Raw genomic sequence first — 25,731 nt, 5'->3', positions numbered from 1 at the left:
TATCCTATATAAAGATCTACATTAAATCAAGTTACTGCTGTAAGCAACAGTGAAGGAGGTACTGCAGAACTAGAACAAAAAAAATCCTTTAAAATACTATGAGAAAAGCTTCTTAAAATATTCTTTAATTTGCATTTTATGCAAGTGAGGATTATCTTAAAACAGGCTTTTTTAAACAACTGAAAATACTTTCAGCTAAAAACATTACTGACAGATGTAAACCCATGCAGTTAGGTGTACAATACCGAAAATCATTCACACTGATTTTTTTATGCTCATTTCATGCTCTGGGGCCGATTTATTTGATTTCATCATCAGTTCCATTTTCCTCATCTGCTGAACTCAACTTACACAGTCAATAGGCTAAGACTTGTAAAATTACTTATTTATTCAGTTTAAAGAAGAGAAAGGTTTTACTTTATCACACATGCTTATCAAGGGAACAGACAGGGAAAAAGATTATAGAGAGCCTAAAAGAGGGGTGAGTGTTGTTCTATGTGAATTCTGGTATTTGTAGGGGGTTTTTGTCCTTTTTTAAATGACTCGCCACCAATTGCCACTGCAAGATCTAAAGGGTCTCTCTGTCACCACTAAGTGAAACACTTAATTTTGTCCATGAGGTCCTTCCCCAAAAGGACAAAAAAGTCATCAGGGCAGCAGAGATTTTTGCCAGAAGTCATATCCATGACCATCCCTTGCCATGGGAGCTTTCAGAACCCCAACAGCTACAGGGGAAAAAACCAAAAAGCTCCACAGGGAAGGAAGAAAGTATTAAAATCATCAGTTATAGGAGCAACAAGATATTACTCTCATGTACACCACTACCAGGCATCATTGGGGGGGGCTTTAAAAAAGCCACATACACAGGCATCTTACCCACCCCCAGCACTTGAGAAAATACTGAATTACCCCATGGAGGCTCACTACTCAGTTTAATAGCACTTTACTCCCAAAGGAATTTTCTTCTTACTAGTTCCCTGCTTAATAAAAACTCTGGGAGTATAATCAACAAGTTTTCAATGGGACTGCAGCCAGAAATTAGCAAAAGTGCAGCCTGCCTGTACTAATCCTGTCACACAGCTTTATAAAGGACTCATCAAATGATCACTGTTCTCCACAAAGTGTTGTCCAAATGGCATTAGACATATCCATAACTGATTCAATTAAACTCCTCATTTTGGCAATCAGTGGCTTTGCTATGTGTTTACCTCCACAAGACGTCTCAAAACTGCTTTTTCTATAATAAATACTTGTGTTCTTTAGCCTAAGACACAAGAAAGTCAGGTAAAAAACAGGCAAAAAAGATGTGCATTTAGCTCAAGATGCATTTCATCCACTAACTACAAGATCTGTTACTTTTTCCACAGAAAGATTGATTTAACATAATTTGTTATTAATTAGTCAATTTCTCCATCTCATTCCCAACTGCTTCCAAGTAATTTAATAATTTGCCTGATATTTTCTTCAGAAACTAAAATGCTCTACATTCCCTACTCTATCTCTCCCTATTTGATAGAGTGGGCACTGAATTTGCCCTTTTCTTGTCTGCTAGAAGCTGCAATTTATCCAAAAGCTCTCAGTGACAGTCACTAACATAATTAAACCATAATAATCTCAGTGTTATGAACTCTACATTACAATGCAATAACAAATAAAATTAATGCAAACAACCTGAGCATCTTATTTACCTCTTTATTCTTTAACCTCATTCTTTTTCTTAATTTAAGCTGCCACCTTATGATTTGATGCTGCAGATATTAATAATTTTTTTTACTTAAGTCAACAATCACAATAAACTAATACTAAAAGCTCAGACTCTCCAATTAACACTTTGCAAGACAACCCTCCCTCTCTCATTGCCTCCCCAAAGTGAAATTCAATCAAACATCTCTTTTTGAGAATTGAGTAAACAGTGTTCTGAAGAGTTTGGTGTTATTAGATGTACACACAAATTCCATTCTACTGCCATGTCACAGAAAATGGGCAAGACTGGAATGTAGACAGGCTGAACAGCAGCAGTTAACAAACTCGAAAGGTATTAGAGAAAGGAAACACTCTTTTTTGTCACAACTAAAATTTATTCACAATTCATAATTCCCTCAGAAATTTAGGAAAAATATCCATCTGAGAGATGGAACAGGTCAATGCAAAGGATGACATGGGGCATATTAGCTCATGCAACTCAGTAATTTGAGGCAATGAACTCAACTCTTAGCCTTTGCCTGCACAAACTTGGCTTCAGGTGCTATACTAACATGAGCAGAATTTATTCTTTCCAGGCTGTAATGCTGCTATGATGGAATCTACCCCACAGCTTGGGAAATCCAGGTTCAGTGTTTGCTGTAGATCCTGCTCCACCTTTCTGGAAATCTTTTTTTTCAGTTACCCATCTTTTTCTCTACAATTACTGACTTTACTAAAATGAAATATTCACCTTTGGGGGGTCTTATTTTATATATTGAAACAGATGGCCTTTAAGGAGAAGACCCCCTTATCCATAACAGGTATAAATCAGCACATTTGTATATACCTTTATTTTGCATATATTTATTGTATTTTAGTTCCTAAAGGCAGCATAACCAACTCATAGACTAGAAAATTAGGCCTTTTGAAAATGTCTTTGGCTAATTGAGGGAAAATTCATATCACATATCATTTTCCTTTATAAGGGATTGTTATTCCAAAGCAGAAATCAAATGTTTCTCTAATCATTAATTTTCACAATTTCAGTAACAATATCTACTATATCTTTTGCAGAGTGTTTTATGTTCTTTAAAGGCTTTAATTAAATTCTCCAAGCATTAAAGGCTTGCCAGTAACATAATAATAACATGCACAATATGGAAAAAAATCTTTAAAAATATCTTGAATATATGTTTCTGCTTCTTTATGCAGCAGCCTACTGTGAAACTGCTCAGCTATGAAATCAGATGTTTTAAAGGCTATTTAACATTCTGAATTTTTCACAGAACATCAGCACAGTTGCTCAGAACAGGATGCTTCTGTAACTGTGTTTAGTGGCCCTTAGGTTCACATACCTACTGCAAAACCCTAAAACATTTACTTCCTTACTCTAATCTGTGATCTGTCTTTCTGTAAAGAAAGGTGAAGCCTGAGACTTACAAGGACACAAGAGCAATCTTGCTTAGCAAAATGGATTCCCCTCTGTGTTTGGAAAAAGACATAAAACAACATATACAAAAATATTTCATTACAGTCACAGTCCCTCTCATGCACAATAGTGAGAAAACAAATTAGATTGATTAGACATAATTTGTTCTTAAGAAATCAATGCTGTCTGTTATTTCTCCATTCTTGGTGTGCTTACAAATGGCCTTATTATTTTCTCAAGAACCGAAGTTATATTGATTACATATTTTTTCCTAATTTTTGTCCCTACATGTTCAGAGGTTCACAACAAGTGCAGATTTTCGAAATATTAAATTTTCTCTTTTAAATTTTGAAAGATCCCCATAATAATAAATACTTTTCAGCAAGGCTTTACAGCAGCGAGCATAAAAAGTGAAATGCTGTTACCTCCTAGCTGGAGAGTGCTATGTTCAACTTATTTCATAAAACTGCTGAATCTTGGGGGAACCTTTGACCTCACATCTAAGGTGCCTGCATACACTCAAAAGAAAAAAAATAAACAAGCAAACAAAAACATTATCTATCAACTGGACTTTTTTTTCTGAGGTGCCATGTAAAAGCTTTCTGCATATTAAAACATATTCTCTAAATACTACTGGGAGAGAAAAGGAGGAACAGAGGAATGCCACAGTTTTCCTGGGGTGGTGTTTAGGTAAGAGAACTAGAACTCCTATGTGAACAAATATGAGTACATTAAAAATAGCAATGTTATATCTATAGGACTATCAAATTAGAACAGAAAAAAATACATTAAAAAGAAAATTTTCTTGGTAGGTACTAGATGTTCCATTAAGAAACTCTCTCATTATAACACTGAGGAAATTATATTTGAAAGCAAGCTTAGTCCATGAACTAAAATACAACTGCAGCATTTGGCAACTTAGGAAACGTGCCAAAATTTCTTGGAACATTCCCTCTGTCATAATATTAAAGAAATGAAAAGTATCTACAATATGCAAATAGTAAAAAACCCAGCCAATGTTCTGCCTATGCTATTATACCAATTCATTTGTGACTAATGAAAAATCTACTGATTAATAAAACATGCATTCCAAAAATAAAACAGTTATAAATAAATTCTAAAAATACAATTATCCTTCCAAAGTTGGTAGAGCACTTCCATTGCATCTGGACATAACAGAAGTTAAATGTCAAATTTATTTGACCTAGAAAGTTTTAAAAGCATTTTTTCAGTGCTTTCAGAATATAGCACTCTTTAACACTCTGTAAATAACAATGTGTCTGAACTACCAGTAATAGAAAATGACTGTGTGTTATTAGAGAAAAACAAAAGCAGGCAGTCTCAGAGTGCTGCACTACTATCATATTTGTGAAAATATTCAAAAGACTTTGTTTTTATAAAGAAATAGTGTATTGAAAATAGGACAATAAAAAAAATATTAGCCAGTAACAGGCAGTAAATCTGCAGGTTTTGGATCTACCAATATTCATGAATCTCCATAGTGCAGTGCTGAACTTGCCTGATGCAAACTGCAACTGATCCAGAACCACTCATGCGCATGACTCATGCATAACCTTCAGTTCTTTAAAAATTAATGCATATTTTGGGTCCAACACATACTGAATGTGTACAATAGCTTTTAAGAAAACCATATTTGTGAAGAGTCTTAGCTTCACATCCTGGTGTTAAGGCACTGGATGGCCCTTGAAGATAATATATGATGATCAACAAAAATTGAATTTAAAAAAGACTTGCACAGCAACATCTCTTATCATATTATCTCTTATCCAAACCACAGTAAGAGAACTCCTTGTACCTCATTAACTTGAATTCTTCTCTTGTACTGTTCTTCATCGCAGCATCCTGTAGGTTGGACCTCCAGGGATCATCTACTCGTAATCCCTACTCAAATTATGTCCAGCTGCAGCAGATTACTTAAGGATCATGGGTCTGTCCACTGAAGTCCTGGGTACTCCAAGTACAGACTCTACAGCTTCTCTGAACAGCCTGGTTTAGTATTTGATCGCCCTTGAGCTGAGCCAACAAGTTCCTGTGCTGCTACATTGTTCCTTTGCCTCTTATCCTTTCACTGCACATCTCTGAGAAGAGCCTGTATCATTTTCTCTACCTGCTAGGTAAATACTCCTGGTCTGGCCTGGAATGATGTTGACCTCCTTTGCTGCTGACAACACTGCTGATTCACATGCAGCACCAGGACCTCCAGGCAGTTTTTTGCAAAGTTTCTTTCTCACCAGTTTAACATCAGTCTGCTCTGTTGCACAGGATTACTCCACTCCAGATGCATGTCCTTGTTAAACTTCCTGAGATTCCTATCAGCTCATTTTTTTATGCTTGGAGTATCTTAGATCTTTTTATATGTAAGAACTTTCATTTCATACACCTGACAAGGGCAAGGGGTTTGATGGTGTAAAACTGCAGGGTAAGATTTCATGGATGTGTCTTCTAGCCTCATATCAGGATTTCTCTGCCAACAGCAAAAATTCTGTTTCATTATTAATGAGATTTCAGTGTTTGCTTCTATTCTGATGTTGTTCAGATCATAAAGGTAAGGAAAAAACACTCCAGAAGATGCAATATACTAGCACATGGGATACCCAAACTGAAGTCCAATCTTAGAAATTTTCCTGAAGAATTTATTCTAGTGCTATTTCTTAAAAACTTGCTGGCACATTCCTTTGAAAATTATCATAACTAGCCTTCATCAGACCCAGAACAATTAGCAAGACTACAATTTCAATTTAGTAGGGCAGAAACTATGTTCCTAACAGAAAACCAACAGAAAATGACAAAAAATCCCCCACAGCTCAGAAGCTCAATACCATGCACGTACTAAGCTGTATTTGCAACCTTTTTTAAATGTTAAGTCATTCTTTATAGATCATTAGGTTTCTTTTAGTGAAGGACATGTAGCAATTTTTATAACACAGATGTAATATATAAAACATATACTGAAAACCAAGACAAGAAAGATTAGATTTTGGGAAGCTACTGGAAAAATGTTGAACCAGAACAAAATATACCAGAGCATAGAGCCTGAAAGAGAGCATTATTATTTATAAAATCCCACTGGCATGCATTTACTACATTTAAACACACTGGTAGTTAGTTCACACTAGCAATGGAAAGTAATTAGGACTGAAGTCCAAAAAAGTATATGAAAGTCCAATGTGAAGGAACAGTTCTAACATCTATCTGAAGTTAATCAAAGAAGAAATCATCTCAGCACTGATGAAGAGTGAGGAGGAATGAATGATTCAGTGAACTAATGTAAATCAAAATCTCATAGATGCCTTAGTGTTTTTCAAATGGAAATGAGGCTTTTTATATCAAATTGATTTGGATTCCAGAGGCAACTGCTTGCCCTGTCTTTCTGAACAGAACTGACTGAAATGTATGAAAAGAAGGGTAACTTTACAACAGGGAAGGAGCTCAGAAACTGGCTTGCATACATAGGAAATCAGACTAAAGTTCTGATCACTCCTATTATGCTTTTCCAAATGGGGTGTGAAAGGTCCAATCACAACTGCAGTTCAGAGGAACTACAAGGAATTCTGTGTCCTTTAAATAAGACAGTAATGGATACCTGATACTTCCAAGTATATAAGCATTCATTTCACACATACAATTTATTGAAGTAGCTAGAAACACTATAACTCACAAGTCAGTAAGGAAAGAGCCATTTACAAATTTATCTGCTTTGACACTTAGTAAATGTATTTTGTTATTGTTGTCATTTCCTAGAGAAGTATAAATGAATCACTATAATCAACTTAATCCAGACTTCTGTCCCGTTAATGGTTAGTTAAACTGAAGAGACATTGGTAATTAAAGCATAGTATTTAAATTATGTATCTTTGGAATTTTCCCTATAATTTTACGAGATTTTTCCCAGAATAGTGAAAAGTGATTCAGGCACACAAAATCTATTCAGCTGCTACAAATCCCATTATGAAGATAGCCATTCCATTTAGAATTTTTAAGCATTACCAACAAAAGTAAATCCACTTGGATTAGTAAGATTCAGTTATATGTGGGACTAGAAAGGTTGCTGTAGAAGTCTGACAAACTAATGACTTGGTATATTAACCTCATGTACTATTACACCAAGTATATAAAGCTCCTTTCCCCATTAAAAAAACTGAATATTCTCAAAACACCAGTATTCTGTGACATATTTTACATTCCTACACTGCAATGGCTCCCTTCCAGCCATCACTGTATTCAAATACTTCTGGTACAACTATTGTTGAGAAAAATAAATTCTTGGAGCATGAAAAAGAACCTTTTTCTAATGTGAACAATATTTTAAAATTTTCTTGGCTGCTTTCTCAGTTCCTCTGAATAGGATTTCTGCTTTCCAGATATTCACATAGGATGTAGTTCTTGCTTTTATGCAAGAGAAAATCCTCATAGACAAAAACTGCTTGCAATTTTTGTAAGGATTTCTATTGTAGCCTTACAAAAAAATATTGCACCTTTGCAGGAGTTAAACACTTAAAAATAAACTAAGGCGGAAATGTAAAATTGCATCTCTTCCCTTGACAAGGTCCCATTTTGGATCTAATTCATACATTACACACAGAGATATCCTATTAGGCAGAGTCCCAGTGAAGGCTGCTGATGTTGGAAACACATTAAGGAGAGAAGGAATACAGAAGTGCTGACAGAAGCACTTTAGTTTGTATAGGAGACAGGAGGAGACACAGCACCCAGGAAATTAGTTGTTAAGGTTACAACAATCAAATCCCAAATCAAATTCAAAAATGCATCAAAGCAACACAAGTTCAGTCTCAAGGTTTCATACCAGAATTTAAGTTTCTATACTCCTAATTAAGGTCCTATTCAGAAAAAAGAAAAAATCACCTAATTAACTTCAAACACAAACTTCAACCCAACAGAGAATGAGATACAGGCCCATGTTTAAACTAAATATATGTATAAATGTTACTGAAGTCAGTCTTAAGAGGCTGTTCAAACACTTTAATGAATTATAGTGACAGAGCATAAAAATACACATTTCATTCCATTCATCTGTGTAGTATCTGACAACATAAATTAGATGTGACTGTCAACTGTAAGGTATTTCAGTATTCTCAAACTTCTCCAACTACTCTTAATTGCCAAAATACATTTTTTAAGTACAGTCACATTTCAAGAATTCTAACTTTCACCTATGGATTTGTCTGTATTTTAGAAGAAAGAGTAAGGCTAGCAAGATCCCAAGTGATCTGTACACAACAAAGAAATGGCTGTAATGCATTCTTCATGGCCTTTACCTGTTTCTACATCTGTTAAATGCAGCATGGAATCAAAGCCCCCACTGAGGATCCTTCTTCCACAGGATGACCACCGGGCAGCTCGAACAGCACAGGAGTGACAGGAGAAGGTTTTTAAACAGCAGCCTGTATCTACAGCATCCCAAACCTTAAAAAGAAGGATAGGGACACCTTTACAAAGAATCACAGTATTTTTTTCAATAATAATTTTCTACAGCAAATTACTGTAGTTAAGAAAGTTTTGCATTCTGAAGTTGTATCAAGTTGGTAACCTGATACAATTTATTACTTGTTTCCAAGTAATATATTTTAGAAAATTCGACTACTTTGACTTCAGTGACCAAGTACAGTTGACAAAAAATTAAAAGCATATGCTTTTCATGGTTCTATTTTTGTCATAGTTTTAAGACAAAATTAGAAGTTTAGCAACGTCATAAAAAAATCCAATATGATCAGATCTGTGACAGAAGGCTAAACGTCAAAACTATTTTCTTATAAATGTTCTTCTTCAGTAAAAACTGGATTATAAAATACCCTATGGTTGTACAATATAATACCTATGGAGCTTAAAATGTGAAAAGGGAGAAAAAAGCAAGACTTTGGGTAATGTATTTTTATCTTCAATTATATTTTCTTCTTACTGGGCAAAAAGGATTTGCTGACAGTATCATTACACAGTGCATACTCAGAAGACAACATTCCATTAAAGAAAATTATTTTATCAAAAGATTTTCTATCACGAAGCACAGTTCTGCAATGCAAAGCAACCAATTATGATTAATTACTTGACTAGCCAGTAAAGACTGAAACCATGAGGGCCATACCCTTAGTATTCCACCCTAATCACAAGTCTAAAAAATCAGAGAAATTTCAATCTTACACTGCTTTTGAAAGTAAGTTTCTTTCTTTTAATGAGTTTTAATGATTGTTTCAAGTTTCACAGTATCAAAAAAGGGTTAATTATGTCTTGGAGGGCTTTTGGTACGAGGAAGCTAATGAATGAATCAGGATGAAAGGAAAAACAGGTGGTACACGCTTCCAATATTTTCTGTCATGTTTTAGAGATTAAGTACAAAAACTCAATTTTCACAAGAAAGGTAAAGCAAGTCCGATAGCACTTTTGAGTTTATGCTTCATTTTATAAAAGCTACATAATTGGAGATAGCACATCCTTAAAGCTGCACATTTCCCTCCATTATATGAATTGGAACAAGTGATCCACTCTTGTGGATGAGATCACTGATGACACCCAAGGGACAATTCAGCAGGTAACACATGTCACTCCACTGATTTACTTTCCACCAGCTCTTTTTTGCCCAGGTAATGGTGGTGTTGCAATGCTTTCTGAAATTAGAGTTGCATGGGCAAGGCAGTTTTGACTGCCCATTAATGTAAATTTTTAATTACCGAACCAGGTTTTGAGGAAAACAGACCAAGAGTTCAACAAGTGTTAGCGTTCAGAAATAAATAATCACAAAAGCGATTATATGTCGGTGCTTTTATTAAGAGCTTTGGGTGTCAGGGGTATTTCAACCCAAATCTGACTCCGACCATACATTCGAGATGAACACGTTTTTATATTCTATCGTGATATAACTTTCATGTTAATTATTAAACTTATATTGCTCTATTGTATACAAAGATTTCAGTCAAGTATGGCCCCTTGTGGCTCCCCCTTAAACTTCTAACATAGTTTCTCATGATTCTTCTTATGATTATACAAAAATTATATTTAATTACTAAACAATCATCACATCTAACAATTATATCATTTATCATACTGCTTACGCAGGTGCATTGATCTGACAAAACACAAAGTCTAACATTTTCAGAGTCTATCTCTAACATTTTCCCAGGGCCCCGCTATCACAAGCACTTAAGGGAGCATCTTCCCCTGTCAGATCTGACTTCAGCGCAGTGCTTCTCCCCCTGCTCCTACCCAGCTCCATCAGTTTTCCCTGGGCATCATGGTGAGATGCTCAGCCAAGCAGTGAATGCTCAGCTGTAACAGAACTGCCTCGGGTTGCAAGCACCAGGCTGTGCCTCCAAGGGACAGAGATGTTAACCATGCTGTATGCACAAATGGAGAATCTTCTCTATTTCATTACAAAGGGAAAGGCTCCAGATCCTATCAGAGGATCACTGCAAAGCCACTATCATGTCTGCGTTTCCTTAGGGAGCCCCTTAAGCACTTCCCCATTCCTATGTATTTCCACTGTTTAACCTGGGGTAAGTGAAAACAATGTGGTTCATGGGAGAGAGAGTTCCACTGTCCAAAGCTGGAGAGGAATTCTGCTCAGCTGCTGGTGCCTGCTCCATCCAGGCAGCCACCATCACTGAAAAAAGGACAGGCTGCAAAAGGATGAGTCCCCTGCATCTGAGTTTGCATCTCCCTGCCCAAGGTTCAGGTGTCAGACCAGCAGATTCTCCAGGGTGATGGGCATTTCAGGGTTCCAATTTCAACTGAGAGAGTCAAGTGTGTCAAGAATTTGTGTGGAAATAAAGGCCTTTCTAGTCTTTTTTTCTTCACTTCTTCCAAATTCTAGGGCCATTAAAGCTTCCTATTTCAAGTGACTGATGTTGTGAATCTTGCCTCCTTTGGCAAAAAAGGAAAATGAATTACAACCTCTTTACCAGAAGAGGATCCCAAACATATTCTTCTGAGTGGCATCTATACATGAACCTGAAAAATGGATTTCTTTTCAAAACCAGTCTAAGGCTGAAGATAAGGGCCACAGCTCCATAATCTGTCATGGTTTCAAGAATTTCAAAGTATTTTTTTAATAAATTGTCTTAGAACTATTTTAAAAATTTCACTTAAAATACCAAAAGATGCTAAACTTTAACCTGGTAATAAATACCTTTACAAGTAGCATTTGTAGAATAAACTCCGATATTTACATGGAAAAAGATCATATTTAGTACAGAATAAATTATTTGGGCATGGGAAACAGTTCACTGAAAAATACAGAGACTGAGATATATATAAATCTTCATTCACAGGCATTGGAACACATGTATCAAGTATTCTAAGACTAGAAATTATTATACATCTGCCAAAGCAAGACACATTTATATGAAATTATTTTTACCAAGAGATCAACTGATTTAAGTGTTGTAGCTTGACTTCAAAACTCAGCTCTCAGAGAAACTCAGTATTATTTCTAGATGAAATACTAAATTCTCATTAAACCTGACATTGCTCTTTTATCTTGTGATGACCATTGTGATTTTAATTGCTGCGCTAAAAAGTTAAAAGCACACATTTCATCCTGCTACTCTGAAAATACTAATTTTTTTGCCACACACTCAAGCAATAATGTTATACATTACAAACAATAACCAATCCATCCTTTCCCTTTATAAGAATCATAAAGACAATGAAATATGCAACTGTTATTAGAAAAATAACACATATTATCATATTGCCTCCTCTAAATCCAAAATTATTAACTAAGTAATTATACAGTATTTGAAAGAAATAAACAGCCAATACTCATTTCTGGCATAAAAGTATCATGAAAACTTTAATTTTACTTTTTCCAATTTTATTTAAATTTACTTTAAATTTAAAGTAAATTTAACTGGTTCATCTGTCACTACTATTTCCTACTCTTCTGGGCTTCACTATTTATAATACTGCATTTCCATTTCTTTTCCACAAATTGTTTTCATTTCATTTCCTCTCCCATTATATAAATTATGGTGATTACATAGTTTTCTGCTAGGATTAATGTATGGGGCCAAAATGGCAGGTACAAACAGCAAAGTGACAAAATTATACTAGTGATTTCTTTACAAAAGCAATTTTCCTTTTACTTTCTCTGAGGCACATTGTAATTCAATTGCTCTTTCACATTCTCCATAGTATTTGGAAATAAAGGCTTCAGAAGTTGTTTGCTTTCCTGTATAGCCTAGAAATGCTATGAAAATACTGTAACATGTATTTGAGGCAACACAACCAGACCTCCTTGCCCTTGAGATTGGAAGTGCACAAAGCACATAAGCAACTACACAATGTAGGAGATGAGATTTATTATAGATATGTTTCCAGATCCTATTTTCTGCTTGCAGGAAAACAGCCTTGGAAAATAAAGCAGTTTGGGTTGGAGATAAAAACTCTTGGTAAGTCTCAGCAGGAAGCAGCAGAGGGTAAGCACTTGATACTCAAGTAAACAGCAGTCACAGAATAAAGCTCTGGGGTCTGCTGCACAATCAACCAGCTCATAAGGCACAAAAGAAAGGCTTTTATCTTACTGATCATACAAGCTGGGGATTCATTTCCAGAAAAAAAAAAATGTCACAGTAACATAAGCAGAGGAACCAAAATAATATGAGAACTCATCAAGCAGACCAAGAGTGATAAATTAGGAATTGAGCACATCTCTTTCATTGCCATGCTATGATTATCCATGATGCACTTGCCTCCAACTTAGATTGCAGAAAAGAAAACCCAGCAGCCTGACTTTTAGAAAGAGAAAGGTGCATCTATTCAAGCAGGCAGTCAGTAATTGCACAGTGAACCTGAGAACAATGATTCAATTGTGATAAATTAGAGGTTGGAAGCAAGTGAGGAATTAAGTTGTATGCATTTTGAATTTGCATGCAGAGAGGAACTACAGCAGAGCCAGTCAAGAATACTAAACAATAAATCAATTTCTGGAGCATGTGTACCACCAGAATTAAAAAGTTTTTTAATGGATGGATCCATGTTCATTTCAATATAACATCCATTCTAAAAGAACTCTTCCTCCCTCAATTTAGCCAAGTTGTGTTACCAACTTCCTCTGTCAATGGCTCCTAGTGAACCACAGCAAGAAATCATTTCATACTTGTCAATTACTATAAATATAAATGTGGCATTTAAGAAACAGCCCGGTTCAAGGATGATGTGGGATAGTACTGAGTTACAGGATGCATGAAGAAATAACCATGCTTTGACTAGAATAGACTCTGTTCCATTCCACAGTGCACTCAGGCTGCTCCACAGACTTCTGAATCTAAAAAGACATGAGCCTCTCCTGTCCCTTTTTTTGAACAGCACTGCTCCCTGATGTATCTCAAGGAGACAAAACTAATTCAGTTTTTTACTTTGTTTTTTAACTGCAGAACTGAATTCAGGTCTGAAAGATATGCCATATCTGCTAACATGCAATTTCTAACAAATGAAGTAGAGAAGGAAGCCCCAAACTATCTACATAAAGTGTCTTTTCTGGTTTTCAAAGCAGGCTCTGATCTCTGATCTGTACTTTAAAAGGTTCTTTGAAAATCAATGGGCCAGAGGGCAGAAATAGTCTCATGGAAAAACTATAAAAAGCTATCTCCTGCTGTTACTACTTCAGACTCCCCAGTTGGATGAGGTGCAGCTTTGGGCAGGACTGCAAAAGCTGAAAGTGTCCCTTGGTTATCTCTAACACACAGCAATAAGATAAGGGGCTACATTAGGAGGTAGGTACATTCTTTTGTTCATAAAACTGAGACAAGAGAGTGCCAGGAAGGGAAGCAATAAATAGCCAAACATTAGAATTGCTAGGTGTGCCTAAGCCTCTCAAGTCAATGCATGGCTTACAAAAATGTCTGATTTTGCATGTAATATATATAAATTCCTAAAGTAACTACAGGAATATTTAGAATATTTTATGCTTGTTTCAATTCATGTCTTCTTAAATTATTGAGCTAAATAATACTGTTGTAATACAAAGCAAAATTTGTTGAAAGAACTACGAAAGAAATCACTTGAACTCCTTTGTTTAAACCCGCAGTTAAACAGTGTGAAAATTAAATTAAGCTCAAAAAACCCCAGTGAGCTAAGATCACTTTGTGTACAACCTTCAAGTGCTAATAAACTTATTTTCAAACAGTTCTGAAGGATGTAAATAGATGTTCAGATTGTTATATGGACTATGAGTGATGACATTTTGAACACACCAGCTTAATTTTCAAACCAACTGTCCCAAAAAAAGAGTTTTTCTGCAGGATTCTGTATAGCTACATAAAGCTAACACATTTTCAGATGTGTTGAACACTTGCTTCGGGAATGTTTAAAGTGTTCTAGGGAACATATTTTAAATGACAACCCTCTTCCTAATCTAGACATGGTGTAAGAAGTATATATCAATGCTGTCATTTGAACATTTACATATTTCCACTAGTTTTCTTCTTGCAGCAGTTTTAACTCAAAATCAATTATCTTACTAATCTGAAGGGAAGTACCAACTTTATTATTGCTTTAATATCTGAATAAGAGAATAGGAATTCGTATTTGGATAGCTTATTACTAGGCAAGCCTTACTACTGTAGAAACAAGGAGAATGGAAAGTAGAAAACTATAATAAATTTAATTAGCTGAGACAGCCAGCATAAGGTCTAAATTTGTTATTTTTCCCTTTAAAAATTTAATATGAAAATGTCACAAGTGTATTAATAAAATCAAGGTAATGAGGTATAAAATCTTCTCTTTTACAAAAAAAAAAATGAAAAAAGGAAAACAAAACCAAACAAAACCATAAACAAACTAAAAAAAACCCCAGAAACAAAATCAAACTAAACCCAAAAATAACTCAGCATATTAGACATAAGATAGTTCTAATTTTGTAGGGGGCTTTATTCAGGCAGAAGCATTTTAAGTTATAATACTTGTGGCATACTAGTTGGCACTACTACTAGAAACTACCCAGTGGTGTGAAAACTGATTTGCACACGTCAAAAAGCTTTAATCCTACAAAATCCAGCAAAGGTTAAGTAAAAGCACTACATGAGCTTAATGCCAACCAAGCCTATGAAACACATTTCTAATTATTTGATGTTTTATTTTAATCTTCCCTCCCACAGAAACTCAGCAGCCCTCTCCCCAAGGAAGGCTCCATAATTGTTAGTTGTGAAGCTTTGTTTGGGTGGTTTACCCATTAATTGGAAAATAAAAACCCAATCAAAAGTGCACTTTGAGCTGCCACCACCTTATAAAATGATTTTAAGAAAACACTAATGGAAGAAGATAAAACATTGACATTTTCAGTTGGCAAAGGAGGGGTAAGACAAAGAAAATAAAATTCTGTAAAAAGGAAACAAAACTCCACACCACTGTGGCAAGAGCTGCCCATCTGATTACCCACAATAATGAACTATTCTTGGTAAAGCTTTAACAAGACCTATTACACTTCATTTAAGTAGACCTAACCATTCCCTACTTCAAAAGTTAACCTGTATCATGAGGAAAATCTAATCAACCAAAGCAAAATGAACGCATAAATAATTTTAAAGTATACAAACTATCTGGGGTTTTGCCAGTATAAATAAATAATGTTGCCTCCAAAGGAACCTTTCAAGTCAAAACTGGCAAACAGAACTCTTCAGAAAGAAGTAAATTATATTTTAAAAATGGTAACAGTAAGACACTGAACAATACTGACATAAATATTTCATAGACATTTCTATTAAAGAATTTGCAAATTATATATTCCCATTGTATCAAGTGTCCTCAGGACATAGCAATCTCATCTGTGAAAATTCTTTTTTTAACCATTTGATTCAGAAATGGAAAAAGTAAAGAAAACGTGGAGTCTGGTGAATTCCTATTTCTTGGATGTCATTTGTTGTAGATGCTAAGAACTTGTCAGAGAGGAAAGTCAGATAAACTTCCCCAGGCATTGCCCAGGGAAGTTTTGGGAAAGTTCAGAGAAAGAATTAAAACAATCTCTAATCTTAGCAGCTGGTGTTTTGAAGGTGTTGCTCACTTGGAAGAAGTGTACAAGAGGGTGTTGTTTCTAATTAGCCAATGGTGTGAGGGACATTGATTAAGGACCAGTCAGGTCCAGCTTTATCATAACTCTCTATAAGAAGAATGTGGGTCTAATAAACTCAGCTTTGCCTTCTGAAGACATAGGAGTCTGTGTGTCTCTTCATCTACCCATCCTTAATACAACAGCCACAATTTGTGTTGGAATTACAGACAGAAAGATGAAATGGAGAGCTGAGACCTTATTTCCATTCAGTGGTTTCAATATTCTTTCCCTGTTAATTATCGGCAGTTTCTGGACAAACAAGCTCAGTCCTCCAGCATTTAACCCCCCCTCAGAGGGAGGCCAGCACAGACAGGGGTTGCACAGCCCCTACAGACAGCTGGTGTAGGATGAAATGCTGCTGAACATGCATGGCTGCAGTAACACAGACTAGCAAAACACTAATAACATGTTCAAACACTTGATTAAAGTAAATAAGTGCTAGAATATTTTACAATTATTCAGAAGTAAGCCCTGCTGCTTTTATAAACTGAAGCTAGAGATTAGAATGAGTTTGTTTATAAAGAACGTTTACCTAAAATTAATATCTCTATGATAAGAACTGAAATACTGTTGAAGTATGAACAAGTTCAGGGTGAAATCTTGAAAATAAAACCATGTTTGAGGGGGTTTTGGGTGGGGCTTTTTTGTTTGTTCGTTGGTTTTGTTTGTTTTTTTAATGTGTTTCATACCACAATCATGGCCATTTCATTGTTTTGTAGCATTTCCAGTGAACATCTAGTTAAGATTTGGCACCAAGCTTTGAGTTTTAGGGGCATAAGGTTTACTGCAGTGCAGTGTGTTTGGCAGAGAAGTTTGTTTTTCTAAAACAGAGGTGAAGGTTACAAGTTTCAAATATGCATTTATTTTTAGTATCACAATGTAATACAAGGCACGTTTGTATTGTGACAAGAACACGCTACAAAACAACAAAACCACTTTAAACAAATTAAAATCAGCAGGAGCTATATATCTTGTTTAAAGAACAGTACCAGCAGCACAGGTTCACCCCCACTAAAATGAAAAAATATTGAAACAAGATCAGCAAGATGATCTTGCCCTAAAATACTTCCAGGAAAGTAGGCAACTGAAGAGAAGGAGTAACACAGCTCAGAGTTCTTTAGATATAATCTTAATTTCTCTACAGGAATTACTGCCACTCTAGCAGGAGAATGTAAACCAAAAACTGAGGAGACATGCTGAAGAACTTAAGAACTATTAAACTTTTTCAATTTTCTCAACTATAATCAAGCTGGCAAAAACACAGAGGAATGTGAAAAAGCAAGCTAGTTCCTGGTAATAAGTATTAGAGCTTTAATTAAAATGTCAGTTAGAATCTACAGTATAAAACTGTTCAAACACAGCCATCAGTTGCTAGCATTTTTTATTAGTTATATTTCTTGACAGTATTAAGTTGCAAGTAAACTGACATGCCTATTTTCATTACTTTTATGGGGTTTTTTTCTACATTGGCAAGTGAAATCTTCATAGTTCTAGCTTCCCTCCTTGGAACCAAAATATCATTAGTAAGAAAATTCTCCTGAAACCATTTTATTTTCCTTTAAAAACTTCAGGGAAATAAATTACACTGTTAGACTTTCAAAACACATTGATTCCTTCTGCAAAGCACAGATTTGTTTGTTGGAATGTTTTAGACCACATGTATCATTTTAAAAGACACAGAAAACTGCAGACATTCACAGAATAAAGTCTTCACTAAATGAGATCAAGATCTCTAAACACACTGATCATTCTTTTGATTTTTATTCTGGCAGACAGCTAATTTTCCTAGTTTTCCTTTGTTCTTAAAAAGGAAAGACTCCAAAGGAATGGAGATGCAATAGGTGTTAAGAGCAGCATTCCTTCCCCTATTCTAAGATTTGGAGAAACACTTTGCTTTTCATTGATATGACACCACTCTAAGTAGAACCCTGCTGCCTAAGAGTCCTTTAAAAGCCAGCAACACTTGTGGGACAGCAGCAGGGCTGGCAGCAAACACCCTTGGACAGAGGTGTCAGTTCAGTATCCTCTGAACCGGCACCTCCCTTCACTCCTGGCTTCAGCACAAACTCTGCAGCGCCAAGACCTCAAGTGGAGATGAATGAATCAGTCACATTACACACAACACTTGCTCATCCTTCTAAAAGGCCCGGAAGATGCAACCTCTGAAAACTACACTAATTTAGACACACTGAGAACTGCAAAAATTTGAACATATATTAAGGTGTAGGACCCATGTTATGTTACATGTGACTTTGGCTACAAATTTTAATGTCCAAATGAATCAATAATGCAGAGCAGCTCACAACAGCTTGTGGTAGCATTTTACTGAATCTATATCACACAATTACAAATAAGCTGGAGTCGTCTTTACCTTCAGAGAAAGAAACATCAAAGCCCCCCTCTGGCAGCTGTACAACTTTAACATGTTGATTTGTTTCCACAGAAATAGCCTCATCCTGCAGTTCAGAAACAGGGGTGGAAAGAAAAGATGGCTGCAAGCTGACTGTTTGATTAAGTTCTTGCAGTAAAGATCTTGAAGTAAGAGCAGGTATTTATTTTCCTTACCCAGAGCAGAATACATTTTGATAAATACAACAAGTAGTTTGATTATTTAAGTGACATTGAGGATAATGCTAAATTTTAGTTGTGTAGCAGAGATGACTTTGTACCGAAATCGGGTTAACCAGAACAACAAGAGAGCACCAAAAAATAGGTAATTTATTTGGATTTTTTTTTTTAAATTACACTGAATATTTTTAAATTGCTTTGAAGAATACACCTAGCCTGAGGGCTGCAGGGATAAACGTTGGCAGAGGTCCTCTCAAGATTTTTCTGCATAAGATGTTATTTAGTGGGATGATGTACAATATAGGGACCTCCACTTGTTCTAGCTACACTAGAGTCACCGAGACTGAGAATTTTTCCATTTTTTTCTCCAGGAAAACATTCTGCTTTACTACAATTGTTTGTGCCATTACTGAGTTATTATGATGCTTATGTGTCTCTAAGCACTGGGGAAAATAATGGGAAAAACAGACAAGTTTATGGTCCAAGTGACAAAGGTCTCTCAGTGCAAGGTTTGATCTCCTGCTTCCCCTGGAACAAACTGTTCCTTCCACTGTGAATGTTCTGCCTTCAACACACACATCCAAGTGCTGCATGGGAATGGGAAGTCCTGCTTCCTATGGAAATTAAAGAGCCTCCAGACAGCTCCTAACACAAGGCTGCCTCCCATAATCCTCAATGACAATTCCTCCCCGGGAGATCTCAACAAGGTCCAAATCTCTGCAGCAGGAATTCCTGCTCAGGTGGGTCTCCACTGGATGTAGGAGGGTAGATATTATCTAGTATGAAGTCTGTGAAAAATACTGTTAAGCCTTGAAAGCTGAGGAGCATCAAAGAATGAGTAACATGGTGAGATTCAAGTGATTGATTATATTAAGGATATTTGCATTTCCTGGCTACTCATGAGGAGTGTAGGAGGCAGATACCTCAAACACATCAGGATTTCTCAAAGTTACACATTTGACCCCCAGGATATTCAGTGTCTCCCATAAGATCTGCTGACTCAAACAAAACAGCTAGCCCCACAGATGGGGATGGCCATCTGGTGTCCAGCAGTGCAAACTCCTGACTTTTAAATGTAATAGAAAAAATCCTGCTCTGACACAGTTATCTAGAAGAGTTCTAAAACAACTTGCCCATTTTAATTTTGTTGCTGTTTCTGCAGTTTCCCTCCAAGCCCACAGCAGAGTTCAGTTTTATTCACTCAGCAGAGCCATCACCATAACTCAGCCCTGGCCCTGTTGTGGGGCCAGGCACAGTGCAGGGATGTCACCATGTCATGCTTACTGTACCAACAGGAGCTTCCCTTCCCTTCCAGCTTCCCCACATGTTCTATTGCTCATAATAAATATATTTCACCTCTACATTGATCTCCAGCATTTCCCACCCATTCCCACCCTTCATATCCATATGTCTCTACACTAAAGAGGGGAATGGCTTGGGTTTGTTTCACCCACCAGCATTACTCCAGCTGTCTCAGGTACACTGAAACTTGACTAATTCACACTAATTTTAGCACAGATAAACAACATTGGCTATGTCATGCTATTTTCAAGTACATTCCTTTTTCAAATGAAGTCAATACAGCAACTCCTCTTCACCAAGCAATTTACACAGCATCAACATGCATCATGAGAATACTCAGATTTTTTTTTCTTTCTTTTAGGGAACTCAAGTATCTACACATTAACAGCTTTACATAAAACAAAACTGACCAGCTTTTGTTATTCCTCCTTTGCATATCCATGCAAACCACTAGACAAAAAGGGGCCTGCCATTCCTGTGACAAATAGCAGAAGATTGCAAAGATGTTTAATATTCTTTGTAATATAGCTCAGTTCCTATAACATCATTTAGATTGCCCTACGGAGTTTCTGTACTTTGTACTTTATAACATTTAATCTCTCTCCTGTGAAATCTTGAAGAACAACCTATTCCATAAGTCAACCCAACAGAAAGTTATTGACAATGATTTCATGAAGAGCTTTGTCCCAAAGGGCATTGGTAGGTAATTTGCAAATCTAATGTACCTCTAGTCAGCAGAGGGTTTTCAGTGCTCACTTACATTCTTACAATGTAGCACAGTGATACAGCCCCCCTGAAGCTGAATGAGAGATCTTTGATTATGTTTTTATCAATACAAAGCACAACAGTTTACACCAAATTTTAAGATTCAAAAAATAACCTTAAAAGAACAACTACTTACTTTTTTTACATTCTGCACAAGACTTTGGTTAATAGGTTTTTGTTTATTAATAGGTCGGGAGCTGCTTATTTCAATAACAAATTGCAAAACATCAACACAGACATAACATTCATTCTAAAAATACAGGATTTTTTTTCTTAAAGCAAATAAGCATATAAAAATTTTGTATTTGTTTTACCTAGATATCATAAGCTGAAGAAAAACTACAGCAATTTAAGACACAAGAAGCTGTACCTCAAAGAGAGATTATTACTGTAGTCCAAATGTTTCAAAGCTAGTTTCCAGATGTAACTGACTTTTTAAATTTAACTAGGAGTACAGCTCAAATGAGAAGTACTGCTACACAAGTGTGGGTGGAAGCATCTATAAATACTCACAATCTCACATGTTAAAAAGTATCTACTATGCTCTCCAGCAATAGTTTAGAAATAAGGTAACAAGCTTGCATATTTATTGTGATTTTGTCATATTGTGGAGATTGCATCACTAACTTTCATTTTACAGCTGGTGTGACAGCATGCCATTGCAACTGAAAATGAAAATAATAGCTCCTGCTAAAACCCTAGGAGCAGATTAAAAACTAACTTTCTCCTCTGTGGACGTTGACTTGAAACTATGAATTAGTGACAGAATTATCAAGGAGCAGATATGAACATACTGACACTTGCAAACATTGCCTGGCATTTACACAGGACCCAATTAAATTATTTTTAACTAGAGAAGTAAATGTAGTATTTAGTTTTTTTAAAATACCCAGCACTGCCCTCCCCTGTTTTGCTCTAAAGCCTGATGAACACACTTCATTTAGCAAGCAATAATGCAGAACTGTGGTATTCCATCAGCAGGGGCAGCCTCTGGTTACATTCCCATAGTGCAAACGTTGATCAGCACACCAGTGCAGTGGTACCATGAGAAATCCCAGTTAAACTCAGCCCAGGGGAAAAGCTGTGTATCCAGCAGAGCATCTCATACCCACTGAGCAGCTCTGACACCCAGCTGGCTCAATTGCTCTGGGCAGTAGAGCCCTGAACATGCACATAACCCCAAAGGTCCAGCACAGGTCCCAGAGAGCTCAGCTCCTTGGCACCCGTGCAGCACAAACATTTCAACCATGCAGCCTCGGGTTCAGCATTTCTCACTGCAGCACCAGTACAGCACTGTGGGATTCACATCCTCTGAACCCGAGAGAAGCAGAGAAAAGAATGATCAAAACAATTCTTATCTCATTTGCTGCTCCTGTGTTGTGCCAAAGTAGAATGCAATATGGAGATTGTTTACCCAAAGTGATGGTGTTTTGTTTCCCTGGCCTATCAGGCCAAGTGTGTGTGCATTCTGTCAGTCCGCAGACAGTCATGAGATTCTGGGCAGTTGAGTTGAGTTGGGTGCTTGTGCAGATTCAGTTTAGATGTAATGTAATATAGTATAGAATAATATACTATGATAAAGTAATTAATTAGCCTTCTGATATCAGTGGAGTCAGATGCATCACTTTCTCCCCCAGGGGTTGCCCTGATTTACTAGACAACACACCTACAGGAATGTTACTTCACCTAGAAATATTTCACTGCATTTACTTCATTGCCACTGCAGATTTACAGAATGAAGAATTTCAAAATTAGATGTTAATGTGAATATTTGGGGTTTGGCTTACTTATTGTAGGTTACTATATATTAGCATAAATTTAAAGAGATTAGTGACCAGTTCTGGCCAACTTTTCAAGAGTATTTAAATCTATTTAAGCACATAAATGTGAACGATTTCTAAAATAAACAAGGAATGTCAGCAGCTGAATATCAAGTTTTTTGATAATTCAGACTCTGTACTGAGATACTCAAGAGCAGATTTCCCAAAGAAAGTAAGAGCCTTTCATAAAGGCAGGAGAAAAAAGCAAGCCAAAAATGTTTTGTTCCAACCCATTTGGCATAGCAGACACGTGGGTGAAAGCTTTTTGACATCATTACCATTTTGTTAGGATGGGTCTATGACATTACCTAAATACTTAAAATCAACACCTGGTGGTTGTGAAAAGTTTTTTTCCTCCAAGTCACTCTAAAGATAAAAAATTATCATTGGGACGTTCCCCCAATGAAGTCCTTACCAATTCCAACACTATTTCCATATAACATGTTGAAGACCCTTCCACAATCAGGTTCACTTTATTATTTTAGCTTCCTATTACTCAATGTCTCCTCCATTTATGCTGCCATCACTAAAATATTTTACTACTTGAAAATATATTCATCACTCCCCTTAGTTATGCCTTCCTGTACCTGCAGTTATCTCCCCTCCCACCGCACAAAGCAAATTCGTTTAATTAATCTTCATGACTGTTCCTAAAATTTAGTAACCTTTTTCCTGTTCTCCAAACTAGTTTGAAATTGATGTCTGAGAGATCAAACATCTGCTTAGCATGTTGTAAGTGCAGTCCCAAATTAAAAACTTGAAAGTATTTCATGTACTATATAGAAAAATATTATTCTGAAACGTAAGCTACAGGTTATTACCAGGATTTCAATGGACTCTCCATTCACACAGGTTCATGAAATGTGCAGGCAAAGAGAATATGCAGTTTGTAAGTAAAAGTAGTTTTCTGCTAATGTAAGGCTCTTTTTTTATATATCTAAATATATATATTTTCAATATACATGCACATATACACATAAGCACACGTAAAGTGCACTGCTGCAAACAAGTCAAAAGAATGATTCACTATTGAAGAAAGATTTATTTTAATGGAAAAACATTGAAGAAAATCCTTGCATATTTCTATTAAGTTTCTACCTGAAAAGCAGAGAAGAAAGATGGAAGAGGGAACCTGGAAACTAGAATATAGGGAGGATTTTCTAGGATCTATGAGGGGGTTTTTTTTGGTTGCAGTGTAAGCTTTCTTGGGCTGTGGAATGCTCTCTGCCAAGAGAAAAAACATCCTTAGAGAGAGAAAAGCATACAGAGCATAAGTGCTATGACTGAAAAAAACCCTTCTGGTATTATCATAAGCCATATTTCTTTAGCTGAAGATGTCAACACACCTTTGTAACACCTCATGATGGATCTAGCCTGCCAGCCTAATTTGCTGCTACTTCTCTTTTCTTATGCTGCGTAGGGGGGAAAAAAAATCAACTGATTGCATTTTCTAAAAAAAAAATTACACACATCACAGTTCAGGTGTTAAAAACCAAATGGAATTAAATAACTGATTATCTGTGCTGCAGTGGTACACATAAAGAGCATAGAGGGCCTAAGCAACTGCAACAATTCCAGAATGATTTAAATAAAACCTGGATCTTATACTGAGAAACCTTTAGAAGCAAAATACATTTTTCACAGTAGGTAAGAGATTCCAGAAACATAAGTACTACCTTGAGTAATTATTGTTAATTAACTAGCAATGAGGCACTATTTCAAAATGTGACATTTAAAGCACATAATGTGATTGTGAATATTCACAAAGATAATTAAGTTCATCTGCTTCAAGTCCTTGATTTCAGCGCATCTGAAAACACCTCTTAAACTATCATTAGACCTGTAATCAAGTATTTTGTTGCTCAGGAAAATTGCATACCTTTGCTTACCTGCTAAGATTGGGATATGTATTCAAATGCCAGTACGTGGCTTTTGAGAAGAAACTCTCCTTCAGGCAAACACTGAGGAGAAAAAAAACACTAATTCTGATTGTTTTCTCAGAAGGGACCATTAAAAATTAATTCCTCACACCATCAGATGGAAACAAAACCACAAATTTCTGTGTTTCCCTAATTGAACTCAAGATCACAAGACTGATGTGAGCCATACTTGACTGAAAATATTCATCATCAAATCAAAGGTACCCCCAATGCACATACTGAGGATACTATTCATGATAGGTTGCATACTTTCTTCCATCTTCTTTGTAGCTAGATCCATTTCTTTACAAAAAGAAAAATGTAACCAAATTCAGGGATGAAATACAATGTATAATGTAAAAATGTGAAAATGAGAAAAGGCACTGATTTCATTCTCTTGGGAAAAAAGTTTTAACCATTACTCTTCAGAGGGAGAAGGAGTCTTTGATCATCAACTCTGATCTTGATCAAGACCTTCTTGGAGATATAAACTCTGAAAATAGCAAAAAAATGACCCCAAGAACAGAATGTCAGAAGAGTCATGACTTGGTGTTTTCTCCTTTGTTCCTTTAAGAGTAAAGACAGCTTCTTTCCACTAGAAAAGAGATTAATGAATAATGGGCTCCAAGATGGAGAAGAAACATTTAGACAGCGTTCTAAGGTACGAAAGGTTAAATTTACTCTATCACTCTCCAGTTATTTGACAAAGAGGATTTTTAATCAGTCGAAACAACAGTGTGAATTATTAGGTACTCTAAGGATGTCCTACTGGTCTGTATCTCTCAGCCCAGTTTGAATAGCAGTTTTTTTCAATGTCAGAAAACTCTTTCTTGATCAAACTCTTATCAAGGATTATGTTTGAAGAGAAAATAAGGCAACATCTTTCTAAAAAAAGAAAAATGAAATATTCTTAAGGTGCATAGTTTCAAGAAACTCCTGACCTTGTCTAAAAGCCAGTTTCTGCTGCTGCCTGGCTGCATTCAGTGTAGATTTACTATTCTACTTTAAAGTCCATTGCAAGCACAGGCAATGCCCACTGCCAGGGGAGCAGAGGGGATGAGACACTCTGTGCCACAGGTCATTTACCCCAGCCAGCACCCTGCTCACACCAGCAGCCAGCTGGACCTCACCCAGGGGGTGTCATCCTCCAGGAAAGTGTTGGTCCAT

At 36.2% G+C, this 25,731-nt stretch overlaps 1 protein-coding gene across 1 annotated transcript in view; it reads right to left on the bottom strand.

Annotated features, from left to right (window-relative positions):
* The window catches only part of WDR25 (WD repeat domain 25), a 59,857-nt gene that overhangs the window by 17,979 nt on the left and 16,147 nt on the right, over nt 1-25,731 (bottom strand). The window contains exon 3 of the mRNA XM_054275743.1: nt 8,410-8,557. Within this exon, the coding sequence (XP_054131718.1) occupies nt 8,410-8,557 (148 nt within the window). The remainder of the gene's footprint in view (nt 1-8,409; nt 8,558-25,731) is intronic.

The sequence above is a fragment of the Melozone crissalis genome, unplaced genomic scaffold (genome assembly GCF_028551555.1).
Source record: "Melozone crissalis strain CALT ecotype California unplaced genomic scaffold, PUWL_Pcris_2 ptg000018l_1, whole genome shotgun sequence".
NCBI lineage: Eukaryota > Metazoa > Chordata > Aves > Passeriformes > Passerellidae > Melozone > Melozone crissalis.
The sequence above is the reverse complement of the archived record's forward strand: the minus strand, read 5'-3'. Positions and strand labels throughout refer to the sequence as shown.